At 40.4% G+C, this 12,816-nt stretch overlaps 1 protein-coding gene across 1 annotated transcript; it reads left to right on the top strand.

Annotated features, from left to right (window-relative positions):
- Positions 1-8,931: 8,931 nt before the first annotated feature.
- LOC137268405 (uncharacterized) lies at positions 8,932-11,696 on the top strand. Its single transcript, XM_067802973.1, has 4 exons — positions 8,932-9,481; positions 9,971-10,136; positions 10,401-10,607; positions 11,063-11,696. The coding sequence occupies exons 1-4, from the start codon at positions 9,311-9,313 to the stop codon at positions 11,524-11,526; spliced, it is 1,008 nt and encodes a 335-aa protein (XP_067659074.1). The 5' UTR covers positions 8,932-9,310; the 3' UTR covers positions 11,527-11,696.
- The last annotated feature ends 1,120 nt before the right edge of the window (positions 11,697-12,816 follow it).

A 12,816-nucleotide genomic window follows, 5' to 3' on the forward strand; every position in this document is an offset into this window, starting at 1 on the left:
TTGCTGATTAAGATTAAGAAAATAAAGCAAAACAAAATATAAGCATATAATCGCAAATAGAAAATGCAATATATTGTACTTGGGTTTACTACGCTCGAAACGAAGTACCCGGGATACCTAGCCCACTCAACGCGGGTGGCCGAGGGCTCAAGTGTAACAAAGACTTTATTACAGGTTCACTTGGGGCTCCTTGTCCATAGCCTGGTAGGTGTCAAGTTCAAATGGCGTGCGGTCAATGATTGACGTTGTTTTTATTGCATATTATCGTTAGTAAACAGACGCGGGGGTGTCACTAAAACCGACGTCGAGTTTTGTCATGAACTGTTGCACCCAAAGTCTGTACATTTGGAGAGCACCTACATAAGAGGATTTTGCAGACACCAATTAATACATTTACCTTATTTTCGAGGTCACCGCGATACTGTGACCACTCTTCAAACTCTTGTTAACACGATAGCTCAATATGAACTGTTGCAACCAATGTCAACAAATTTGGTGACAGCCTGCACTGGGGGATTACACATACACCAGTTGACTTAAGTGACTGAGACCCCGTCTTCAACGTCACCACAAACTTTGACCACTTGTCAAACTCTTCTTAACACGATAGCTTATGAACTGTTGTACCCAATGTCTACAAATTTGGTGAGAGCCTACATTAGGGGATTACACATACACCAGTTGACTTAAGTGACTGAGACCTCATCTTCAACGTCACCATAAAACATTGACCACTTACCTTAACGCGATATCTCATGGATTGTTGCGCCCAATGTCTTCAAATTTGGTGACAGCTTACATTAGGGAATTACGCAGACCTTGACATATCTTCAAGGTCACCACGACACTTTGACCACCTTTTAAGGTCCTATCTCACAGACTTCAAGTTTGGTTACAGCCTACAGTTTTGTATTATGAAGGCTATGTTGGCTTGATTTGGGTGGCCTCGTCGTTATCCTTTAGGTGACTACAACACATTGACCACTTTTCAAACTTATGTAAAAGCAATATCTCACCCAGTGTCTTCAGTATTGTCACATCCTACATTGGGTGATTTCATCTTGTTTGTGACCATAAAAATATTTTGCTTTTCTTTAGCGGCTGGGGACATTTCCATGTTAATGGCAAACTCGTGTTTTGTTGGGTTTTTTTTTTGTTTTTGTTGGGTTTTTTTTTTTTTTTTTTTTTTTGCTTTTTGTTTGCTTTTTTGTTTGTTTGTTTTTGTTTTTTGTTTGTTTGTTTGTTTGTTTTTGTTTTGCAGTGGAACGAGTCAGGTTATTCACTTGATTCCATACACAACCAAACTTAGACTGCTCCTGTTCAAGATCTTATAATAATTCGGACAACCCGTTAACGTGCGGGAGCCTGGTCACTGCGTATCCGCTATGTGCGCAGCACAGCTGTTGAAACCACTTTTCACTCCAGGTTGGGGGAAATTAGTGATCCGTTTTAACTCCGATTTCACGTGATTTTCATCGCGTTAAGTTTTAACTTGATAAGTTGAACTTGCCTTTTTGATACTTTGCTACTGTAAGGTAAATCCGGAAGTATCCGAATCTACTAAGTTGTGTTTTGCGTGGTATATGAGCTTTAAAAGCGCTAGTCGTCTCCAACCAGTTTTCTTTGAACTAACTGCCCTACATAGCCACGGACAGTTAAAATCAAACTACAAGTGAGATTTGAGATTCAGAACATGCGAAGCTCTAGACTTCTCCATTTTAGCTTTGAGATTCGCACTGCTGAATGGGACATAGAACCTTGAATATTGGTGGGCGAAGGATAAATCAATGACAGTGTATGAAATAAATATCGAAAGAACTGCTTTTCACTCTTTCAAACGTATTTTCGATCTGCGTCTGGAATCTGTGCGCACATCTGATACCTTAGGAAAGATGCTGCTGAGAGACGTATTAGCAAGTTAAATTAGATTTTAGATTCGTTGGTCGGTTTGTTGTTTAACGCCGCACACATATCCCATCTATAGGGCGATAATCCACTGATCAACAGCATGAGCATCAATCTGCGCAACTGGGGTACGATAACATGAGTCACCTATATAACATTAAAAGCATAACGTCATGTAAGAGAAAAGAAGACCCTAACATATAATTTACTATTACACACATGTATACTATCAAAAAAAAAGAAAGAAACGCATAGACGAAAAATCTGAAAATGTATTTTCAAACATGTATACCTCGTCCACAAGTAGACTTTAGAGCATACAAGGAAGTGGATACTTTTAGATAACGACGACGTCACGACCCCGACGTCGGGTTTCCTGGCTCTCAGAACAATCTTTTCCAACCTGTTCCCTACTGTTTGACCGGATATCCTCTGAAGCCTAGGCACATAGGTTGCTGTGCCATCCCCCGTGGCAGTACGATCACGCACGTAGTGCCCGGATGTACCGTTCTTGGGCTACAGTGGTAACTCGAGGTCTGCCTCTACGGGGATGGTCATTTGTACCTGTTTGGTTGCAACCAGTTGCAAGCCGTGATATCTTATTCAGATTAACATTCAGTTGGTAATCTCCAACATGCATTCTTTCAATGTTGATGTTCCGTGCCGCAGAGTTAAGATGAGACGTAGTGATGTTTCACCTTGAAACTCCTCCAAAAGATATGCCTTTTTCTGAAAGAAATCTGGATTTTTAACGCCAGACAACGATTGCTCTTTGCTGCACTATTTCAAATGGTTGTAGTTTTCTTTTTGCGTTGTGTCGATGCCGTTCTAATCCCTGTAAGAAATCTCATCAAAATCAACATTTGCAGGTAAAATCGAGTTTTCATTAGTGCAGTTGTGTAAAATCATAATCTCAACACTTCTGTTACCTATTTTGACGATTGTTTGAACGCAATAGGTAATTAATAGTGCAAATGAAGAAAAACGCAAATCGCCTATGAGTTTCTTTTTTGGGATATTATATATACGAATTTGAAAAACTTGTGTATGAGTAAAAATTATACTTCTTATGTCTTTTTTTTTCTTGGAAGACGTTTTGACTAACAGCAGACCATGTTCAGAACCGTCCTCGATATCCCCAGGATATACGTTCCAATAAATCTCCACTATACCCTGCGGATGTATCTTCCGCTCAGCCAGATAATTTTATTACCTCCCTTGACTGGCTTCTTATCCAATCAGGTGTCAACGCTGGGAAGTTGAGCGTACCAATCACAACTCATTGGGAACGTATACCCTGGAGATATCAAGGATGATTCAGATCGCACGCGCTTCATTAAACTGACGGATATAACTAATGTTTGGTCCCGATCTGTCGCTGAGTATATAGTAGAAATGCGTATAAAAACCTAGTTACTACGAATTAGTTTTCTCATGTGTTCGTTATTACCTTTGTCTTCAATATCATTTACTTATCTGAAGCAGATCTATTTGGTTCTATGTTTGTCTCAAACAGTGCAAATGTCATTGCTTTTATCTCATGTGATTCTTCCGGGGGCAGTGGGATAACCAAAGCGTTTGCTCGTCACACTCAAGCCCGAGTTCGATTCCCAACATGGGTACAATATGTGAAGTCCACTTCTGGTGTCCCGTGGTGTTGCTTGCATGGTATTACAGGCGGCGAAAAACTGAACTCTCTCACCCAGATCATACGACATGCACCCGTCAACTCCTGGTTTATCCGGAATCGTAATGGCGTTGATGGATATTGTATAATTACTCATCTTTGGGTAATTATCATCACAGTAAGTATCGCACTTTCCTGTGGACGTGTTTCAATTGCCTGCTCTGTCATCCAGAAGCACCCACTCAACTCCAACTTTGAAAACGATCCCACCGTATCAGATTGTACGCATGCCCTCGTATGTGACCTAACTGTCATTGTACTTCCGGCGTCATCACAGTATCTCAATAGAGTGGGTTAATCAAGTAGACCTGTGTCGCGTCTACAGGTAGTCCCTGTATGCGACAGATGGTTTGTCAAAATAGTTTCATTTTTTAAATTTTTGAGGGGCACAGTCTGGTTTTGTGGAGGTGTGAACGCCGGTATCCTACAATGCTTTCGAAATGTGACTGTGAAATGTGATCACCTGCCCCTTTTAACTGTTATGGTAAATATTTACGGCGTGTGTACCTTAGAGACGTCGTGTTATCTCGTAGCTCAGACTGTGCTAGTGTTAAGTTTATGTACGTGATTGAGTGCGCTATGTATAAAGGTGGGGCATTGTCTTTGCTCGTGGTGTCTGTATTTTGTTAATTTATTCTTGATGTAAGAAACTGAAATTTCGACCTGAGTGTAACAATAATTATCTGAAACAAATATTCAGTTTTGAAAGGGCGATTATGTGTGCATTGTAAACCAAAAGTTACTGAGTTCTGTAATCTGATTGGTTGAAAAACATGATTAAATGGTATTATATTCCCGGAAACTGAAAGACTATTCACCGCGTATTGACACGTAAACAAGTGTTTTGTTGTGTCATCAACAGTGGCGACGTCATTCAAATCATATTGTGACGTAAAGTTAGAATGACGTCACAAATGAGCAACTCCAGACGCTACCATGGGAACCAGCTGAAACGGCCAGCTGATGACACTTCACTGCTGTATCCGTATTCGATGTAAACGAGTGCAGACAGTAAAACCCCTTTGGTTTACTTTTGTGTTTACAATGTCGATAAACATCATGTGTTGGCCAATTTCCGGGTGTTATTGAGTATTTGAAGCACGGGAATATTTCATTTGAAACCTCCGGGTGATGCCGTCGGTTCCAAATGCATTCCCGTGCTTCAAATACTCAATAACACCCGGAAATTGGCCAACACATGATGTTTATCTCCTAATTACATGTACTAGCAAATTTTGAGCCTTCTTTCAAATGATGTATTTGAAACAACTATTCATTCTTGAAAGGCAGGTTATGTAGGCATTACATTTATTAGCAAGGTTTGAGCCCTGTTTTAAGTGTTCTGATTTCACCTTAGACTAACACTTAGTCCCCAAAAATATATAATTATGATAGTAACATACAAATCCATTAAAACTGAAAAATGATTAGATTCTTGACCTGGGAAAATCTAGACCTGCTTCATTGAGGACGTAAGCATTGGACATGACATGAGGGGAAAATAATGTGGCTCAGGGTCTGTGAGACAGACTAATTTCAGCTCGGTATTCGGACTGTTATGCCATTCGACTAAACGGACTCTAAAGCATGTGCTTCTTTAATCAAACACGAATTTACATTATTAGTTTAATGACCTGGATAATATAACAGTCAGGTAACTGATAAACAAGTTATGTCGGATGAACTCTCTGACGTTGAATGTGACGTTGGCAGGTTTATCTTATAGAGGACCTACTTGTGTAGTAAGAGGCATCGATTACAACGATTAAAAACACTTCAACATGACCATCGTTGCCTGTGAATACACATACATAGTCATTGGCATATACAGTGAAACTCCGTTAGCCCAGACAATTGACATTACGAAAACCCTGTAAATCCGGAAACCTGTAAATCCGGACTATTGCTGCTTTGAATGAGGTATAGTGAGGGAACATCACCATAAGTCATATAACGCTATTGTTTATACACGGATTTACAACATCTTACATTAAACTTTGTTGAGATAGAGTACGCTTATGAAAACCTGGTAGATTAATCTAACCGTTCTGATTTTGTTTTGATTGGCATTCTTTTGCTTTGTTTGTTTGGGGTTTTTTTTTTCGTTTTTCCATTTCAGTTCTCAGATACAGTACATATGGCATATAAGGCAATATATATCACATCCTTCAGCTATATAGGTACATAGGATATCTCGACAGTTCCAGTATAGACGGTGTGTGATTACAGAGAGCTTAGCTAAAGTGAATGCATTGGGGAGAGATTGGAAATAGCCACTGATAGTATAAGAGCGCTTCAGCGCTCAGCGTAGAACATCAGATAAATATTTCCACTCCCTTATATAGAGATCTAAATTATAGCTTTTCCTGGCTATATACTTTTCGGTTGTACATCTTTTAGTAGTCTAAGAAAAGAGAGTGTATGTTCTTTAATATCTGAAACATAAATGAATCTTTTGGCTAGAAGTATAATATGATTTAGTATTTTATTGTTTGAATATATTCCAAACATGATAGTAAAATTTTGTAAAAGAGACATTACACCGAAGGTGGGTATTTAAAAATTGTTCCACATTTTGACAAAAGTTTTTAACTAAATAACAGTAAGAGAATATACATGGCTTCTGGGGTAATTCTACAGAGATTAAACGTATCGGTATCTAGCTTCATGCTCAATAGCTCCTTCTTTGTATACATTACTCTAAATAAATCTGTATTGGAAATCTAACAGCTTACAGTCAATTGTATGTTTCCTGTAGTATCTTAAGTTTGTTTGTTTTTCGGGGTTTTTTTATCGGGAAGAGTTGAGTTCCCCGTCGACTTGCCATTTGTATTAGTCGAAATGCGAATAACGAACGATATGTGTTCGTTTAAAAAAAGGGTTTAATAATAACATGTACATTTGTAAGTCTGCACCATGGAGAAGCACCCTCAATGTTATACAATCTTGAAACTTTCAGAAGACAAGTTGCCAAACACGGTCATCCAAGTTGCAGTCCAAGGACCCAACGCTGCTTAACTTCCGGATACATATGATGAAACGGGCATTCCGTTTTCTCATAAATTTAGGATATATTTGAAAGTACTTGTAACTCGGATAACTCGGTGCATTGCTGATTCGACTAAACCACGATGTGTTTACGTTTTGAGTTTAAAAAAAACTTATATTCTGAAGAAAAGACCGTGACGGGTAATTTCCTGTGAGTGGAGGGATGGTAATGTATTGATTCAAAGTGTAATTCAGACCCTTTAATTCCCTCACTGCCAGACATTTTCATTTTATGATCAGTATTAATCTTGACAGCTGGGTGCAACTGGCATTGTGAATCAATTTAAGTGTTTACCTGTATACGGACTTTATGATGGAGATTCATGTCAAATGTGGTGTGATTAAACCAGAACTGAAACACGCCTATTTTGGTGTGGAAACGTGTGGAGAAAGGCATAGAAACCAGTCCTTTGTCTGAGTAATTGTAACCAAAGGCTGGCTTCTGTATTTCCTCTGTTGACAAACAATGCGCGACATACGTTACTCATCTTGCGTTGGATCACGTCGTGGCGACAGATACCTCATTAACTGTAATCAGTCGTCAGGACATTCTTCTCATTTTACCACGGAGGGTCACGACGATCGTGCACCCGATGTATTGTTGTCAGATTAAACTCTACCCCGACCTTATTCCCCCACACAGTTGACTCTCTCCCCTCTTTGACACCCATTGCTCTCTCTATTCCCCTACTCCGTGCTCTCTTCTCATTACTCTCTCCTGTCTCTCTCTCCCTTGACCTCCCGACTATTTTTCCTCTGTCTTCCTTCTTTCTATCCCCTGTCTCCTTCCGCTGTCTCCTTTGTAGCTCTCTCTATACTTTCTCTCTCCTCCGGGCTTATATTTTCTTAATTTGATGATACACCTTTCTTATACTTCAGGCAGCACTGGCAATAAACATAAATACTGTCCTAAAATTATTCGCCATGAATTCTGTAATTGAAAACTACGTACATATGTTTAAAGTGCGATATAACTGCATGCACTTTCAGAATGGATTAAACTTTGTACTTAAATCATGATGACCGTCTTCACAGATAGACAGAAGGTATATTTACGCCATGGGCCCAAACCAGCGTTTACAAAATTCATGATTGCACAGTCGTGGGTGTTGTTGGATGTACATAGTTTCATATACAATATTTTGACACACCAATGAGGGATGGTAACCCAAGAGTTAACAATCACAACATGCCCATTAAGTATTTATACTAATCAGTAGCTGGACATTATAATTATTGGTTTGTAACACGTTCACAAACGTGATCATACATGGTCTGGCAGTGACATGATTTGGTAGATAATGATGCCATACACTTAAATATTTTGGACCAATGAGCACGATATGGGATTCACCTTCAAGGTCGTTCACACAAAGGGACACAGACGTTCATGTAATGGTGTGTAGTCCATTTGCCCCTTTCAATCATCAGTGTATGTGACGTCAGTCCGTTCGTGTAAGAGCAGACGTACATTTCCTTACATCAATATCTACTCGATACTTTTCAAAATGTAAACGATCTTTGACTTGCAAATATGATCTAGAAGGGTGATAATGAAAAGATGAGGAGGTGTGCCTTGCGAGTAGAAAGGGGAGAACAGCGTCCCAGCTATACACTCGGAACGTCCATCCTAAAGAAAACAGGTTACCATCAACACTTCTCCAATTTCATAGGCTTGGGTCTTATCACCGATAAACAAGGGAGGTCATATTGCTGCGATGTCAACCATATGTTGCGCTTTAAAACGTGAAATGCGCAATCGCATGGCATACGCTTGACAGCGTCAAACCGATTGCCCTTCTGTTCACATCCCACTGATTTAGAACAAATCACGCACCCGATGCAGATGTAAAAGAGCACACAGTTTGTTTACGATGCATGTGCAGACGGGTCTTTCTTTGATTTTTACACAATTATGGAATCGTGTCTTTGTAATAGTTTTGTCGTCCACTCCTTTCAAGGTCTGGTTGCAGTCTTATATTATTCAATGCCATGGCGCATGTGCATTGACTTGAGTCTATGGAAATATGGTGCGTATAAGTATTCTGTTTCAGGATAGAACAGACGACAACCAATAGCATGCCTGTTTACGTGATGAAAGACACAGTACCTGTTGAAGAAAAAACGAAGGCCAGACGTGATTTCACTGTAGTCTTGCGATATCGTTTGAACACAACTGTGGACCAGATACGATCTTCATACATAACATGTGGCTTAGCCGACATAACATAACGCTATCGCGGAACGACCTCTGCTCGGGTCGATTCCCAGGGTTTGAAGTATGATCCTTGAGTTTTGACAGGTCCGTGACTGGACAAACATACCTGGTTTATTGGACGGAGAGCGGAGGGTGTTACCTATGTAAATTGCCCTATCGAGGGAAGTCGGGTGCGTACTGGCTCTCGAGTTTGAACCTATGACGTCACATGAGTCATAATTCCGGAAAATAGAAATCACTGATATTGTCTTTCGTGATGCACTTCTGTAATCAGATACGATCTGGGCGTGGCGGTTCGGAGTATATATGGACCCCATTTCCAGTCCTGTCCACCATAACTCAACGGACTCCGAAGAGAACGATCCAGTTTATCAGGGTAACATCACCCGAATTTCAAAACACACTGCCGTTTGCCCCGACGACATTTTCATTGCCTCAAACGACATCTCAAAATGCTTCCCACCGTCATCGCTCTGATCTTCTGCATTTGTCTGATGGCTCTTCCCGGTGTTCAAGGACACGGGCGTTTGGTAGAACCCCCTTCTCGCTCAAGTATGTGGCGGTTCGGCTTTGACAACCCCCGCAACTACAACGACAACGAACTCTACTGCGGAGGATTTCAGGTGAGCTGAATGCAACTGTTTTGTAGCGATTAAGTTTCCAGGGGTTTTAATTATGTAGTTCTTCTTGTCAAATTGCAGTGTTAAGTTGAATGCACTTATCAGGATCCTTTGATAGCGAAGTCCAATATCAGACTCATCCTAAATCTATAATTATTAGTTTGTCAACAACAAAACAGTAAACCACCTCAGTCTTGATTGCCTGTAAGTGAGTGAGTGAGTACGATTTTACGCCGTTTCATCAATAATCCAGCAATATCATGGCAGGGGAACACCAGGGCGGGGCTTCGCATATTGTAGCCATGTGAGGATCGAACCCAGGTAATCGGCATGAAGCTTTTACCACTTGGCTACCGCACCGCCCACTGACAGGCTGCACTGTAACTGAACCTTGCAATTTTACATTGGTTTTCATGAAAATATGTGTGTGTGTCGTGTTTTCTCCTGATCACATAAAATGTAAAAGTAATGTAAAAGTTCTTCGGGTTCCAGACACAGTGGCATGTACACGGCGGGAAGTGCGGTGTTTGTGGTGACCCCTGGAACGGAACCCGAGAAAACGAAGCTGGTGGAAAATATGCCAATGGTATTATTGTCCGGAAGTACATAAACGGGGAGACAATCACTATCAACGTTGATCTTACAGCCAATCACTTGGGTAGGTGTAATATGGACTTCAAGTCTGAAAACTCTTCAAGAAAAACTGTATTTGTAATAAGATAATAAAAAACCATAATAAATCCATAATAAAAAACAGAGTTAATAATAACCCCTCTGATTGTTCCTTAAAGTCAAGTTTGACATTTACACGTGGCAAATCTTCACCAAGTCAAAGATTCTTAATCAAAACTGGCATATAGTTTTCTCGTATTTTTCATTTCATTCCAGTTATAAAAACATGGGTTTTTTTTCATTTTGTCAGGTTACTTCCAATTCCGCTTGTGCCCTCACAATAACCCACTGACTCCAGTTAAACAGGAATGTTTAGACAGATATCTTCTCAGGCAAGCAGACGGAAGTGACCGCTTCAATGTCACCACTTCACGTCGGGGAATATACACCATGGCGGTCGTACTTCCAGAGCATGTCACATGCTCCCAATGTGTCCTTCAGTGGAAATACAATACAGGTACTAATATGCATCATCGTAAACACGTGAAGATCCGGGTTAGAACTGATTTTCCTTCACTCACTCTTGTTATTGGCAACTAACATAATCCATGATCAGGCTCGCCGACTTGGTTCAAACGTTATAGTATCCCATTTGTGTTTAGATCGATGTCGTGCTGTTGATCGCAGGATTCTCTGTCTTGATAGATTGCCGCCATACGGCGAGAATGTTGCTGAGTGCGGCGTAAAACTAAACTGAACTTATATTGAACATACATGTCTGCAGTATTTCTGTAAATAGGAACATGTATGTTTCGGCGAGTGTTTTAGCTAGTATTTGTCAATATTGTCCATCTTTTAGATGTATACTTTCATTTGTTCGACATTTTGTCACATGTGCCTTTTGCATATTTCGGGGTGGGGAAAGTGAAAATGCCGTGATGAAAGTCGGTTCATCGCCTTATTTGATTGCAGGTAACTCTTGGGGATGTGAGGGCTCAACTTGTTGCGTTGGTTGCGGACCCCAGGAACAGTTCTACGGCTGCGCAGATGTCGCAGTCTCAACAGACGACAACGACCAGACGACATCGCCATCCTCTACAAGCAAGACTTCTCCAATTCAGGAGACTACGAAACCAGTCGTCGAGCAGACGACATCTGAATCCCCAGATACCACAAAACCTTCAACCGACACCTCAACGACTTCTACCTCAGCGACAACAGTCACATCTACCCCCGCATCAGCTGCGACGTCTGCCACTAGCGTTACCGACAGCACAACGGACAACAGCGATGGTACTAGGGACGACTGTAAAGCAGTGGGTGTTTGGGAAGGAAACCCAAGAATCGATGTCTGGTGTATAGGCAACTGTGCACGTGGCTACTGTCCAAATGATTATTGCTCAGCAGCCTGTCGCCAGCTGAAGGAAGCCAGCTGAAGAGAAAGTGTTATCATGAACAATAAATCGGAAAGTTTGTTAGAACGGTATGCTCAGTCAGTTTTCGTTTTGCATGTAGTCTTTTTGTTCATGCACCTTTGAGATATTTTATTTTATATCTTTATACATATATTTATGTTTACACTCAATAAAGAGCAGTATTTGCTGTACACTGGTGAGTTTGTTATCTTCAATATGTGCTTATTTGGTCAATTCTTAGACTGTTTCTCTCGCCTTTCCTGTTGGTCAACAAGCACGTATCAAGCCAATTATTTCGTGTAAGAGGGCTTGCCCAACTTTTATTTTCAAAACCATGTGTAAGCTCGGGCTTTTTATATAATGGTAACTACGCCCATGGGCACGGGTCATCCAGGCGTAACAGTTGTGTTCTAAAAGGGTAGGTCGATGCTCGTGGTGTTGATCATTTGATTTTCTGTTTCAGACTCGATCATTTGCAAACTGTCGTCATAGAGATGGAACAATAAGACAGTTTAGTTAAACCAAAAACGATTGCATATAATAGTCACTGGTTTGTATGGTCCAAACCAGATGCAGTGACCGATTTCAGTGATAAAACAGATTATTTCTGCACTACACAACATTGCCGCAACCCCCTAAACATTTAAATTTTCAAGTGTTAGTTTTAGTATTGTCTGGTTATTTGAAACAGTCCAACATTTTTTAATGCATTGAAGGCTGAAATTTACGAGTTAAATACTGCAGAAAATTGAAAGGCACAGGGAATGGTCATTAATTAACCCCCTGGATGCCGAGGGTTTTTTTCAGGCGCACATTTTCGTAAGGTTTGAAAAGTGAACGTTGTGCGAGATTTGCGCTAGCAAAGTCCTGGATTTGCGTACGGCTATAAAATAGCATAGAAATGTATCATATTTAATTTCCTATCCGTTGGTACACGTATAACTGCGTCTACCTCAGGGGTATATGTATATGAAATGGATGTATGTGCTAATGCATAACGTCATACCCACAAAATCAAAAATGACATGCAATAAATGTCAAAAATCGATTTTCTTCTATGACGTCAAACGTCGACAGAGAGGCCATGCACATATAAAGATAAGGGGGCATAACTCAGCTATGGTTTACATTAGGTCAATGTAACCAAGATTACATGGAGAGAATTTGCTGTGGATACCGAGAGTATATTTCCGTTATGTTTTGTTCACAGTGAACCAAAATATTCCAATACAAAGTTCCCCAATGTGAGAGGATACCTTTTGCTAGTTTCACAATTTGTAAGAAAAGATGCCAGTGTACTACATCAAAATG

Source organism: Haliotis asinina, chromosome 16 (assembly GCF_037392515.1).
Source record: "Haliotis asinina isolate JCU_RB_2024 chromosome 16, JCU_Hal_asi_v2, whole genome shotgun sequence".
NCBI lineage: Eukaryota > Metazoa > Mollusca > Gastropoda > Lepetellida > Haliotidae > Haliotis > Haliotis asinina.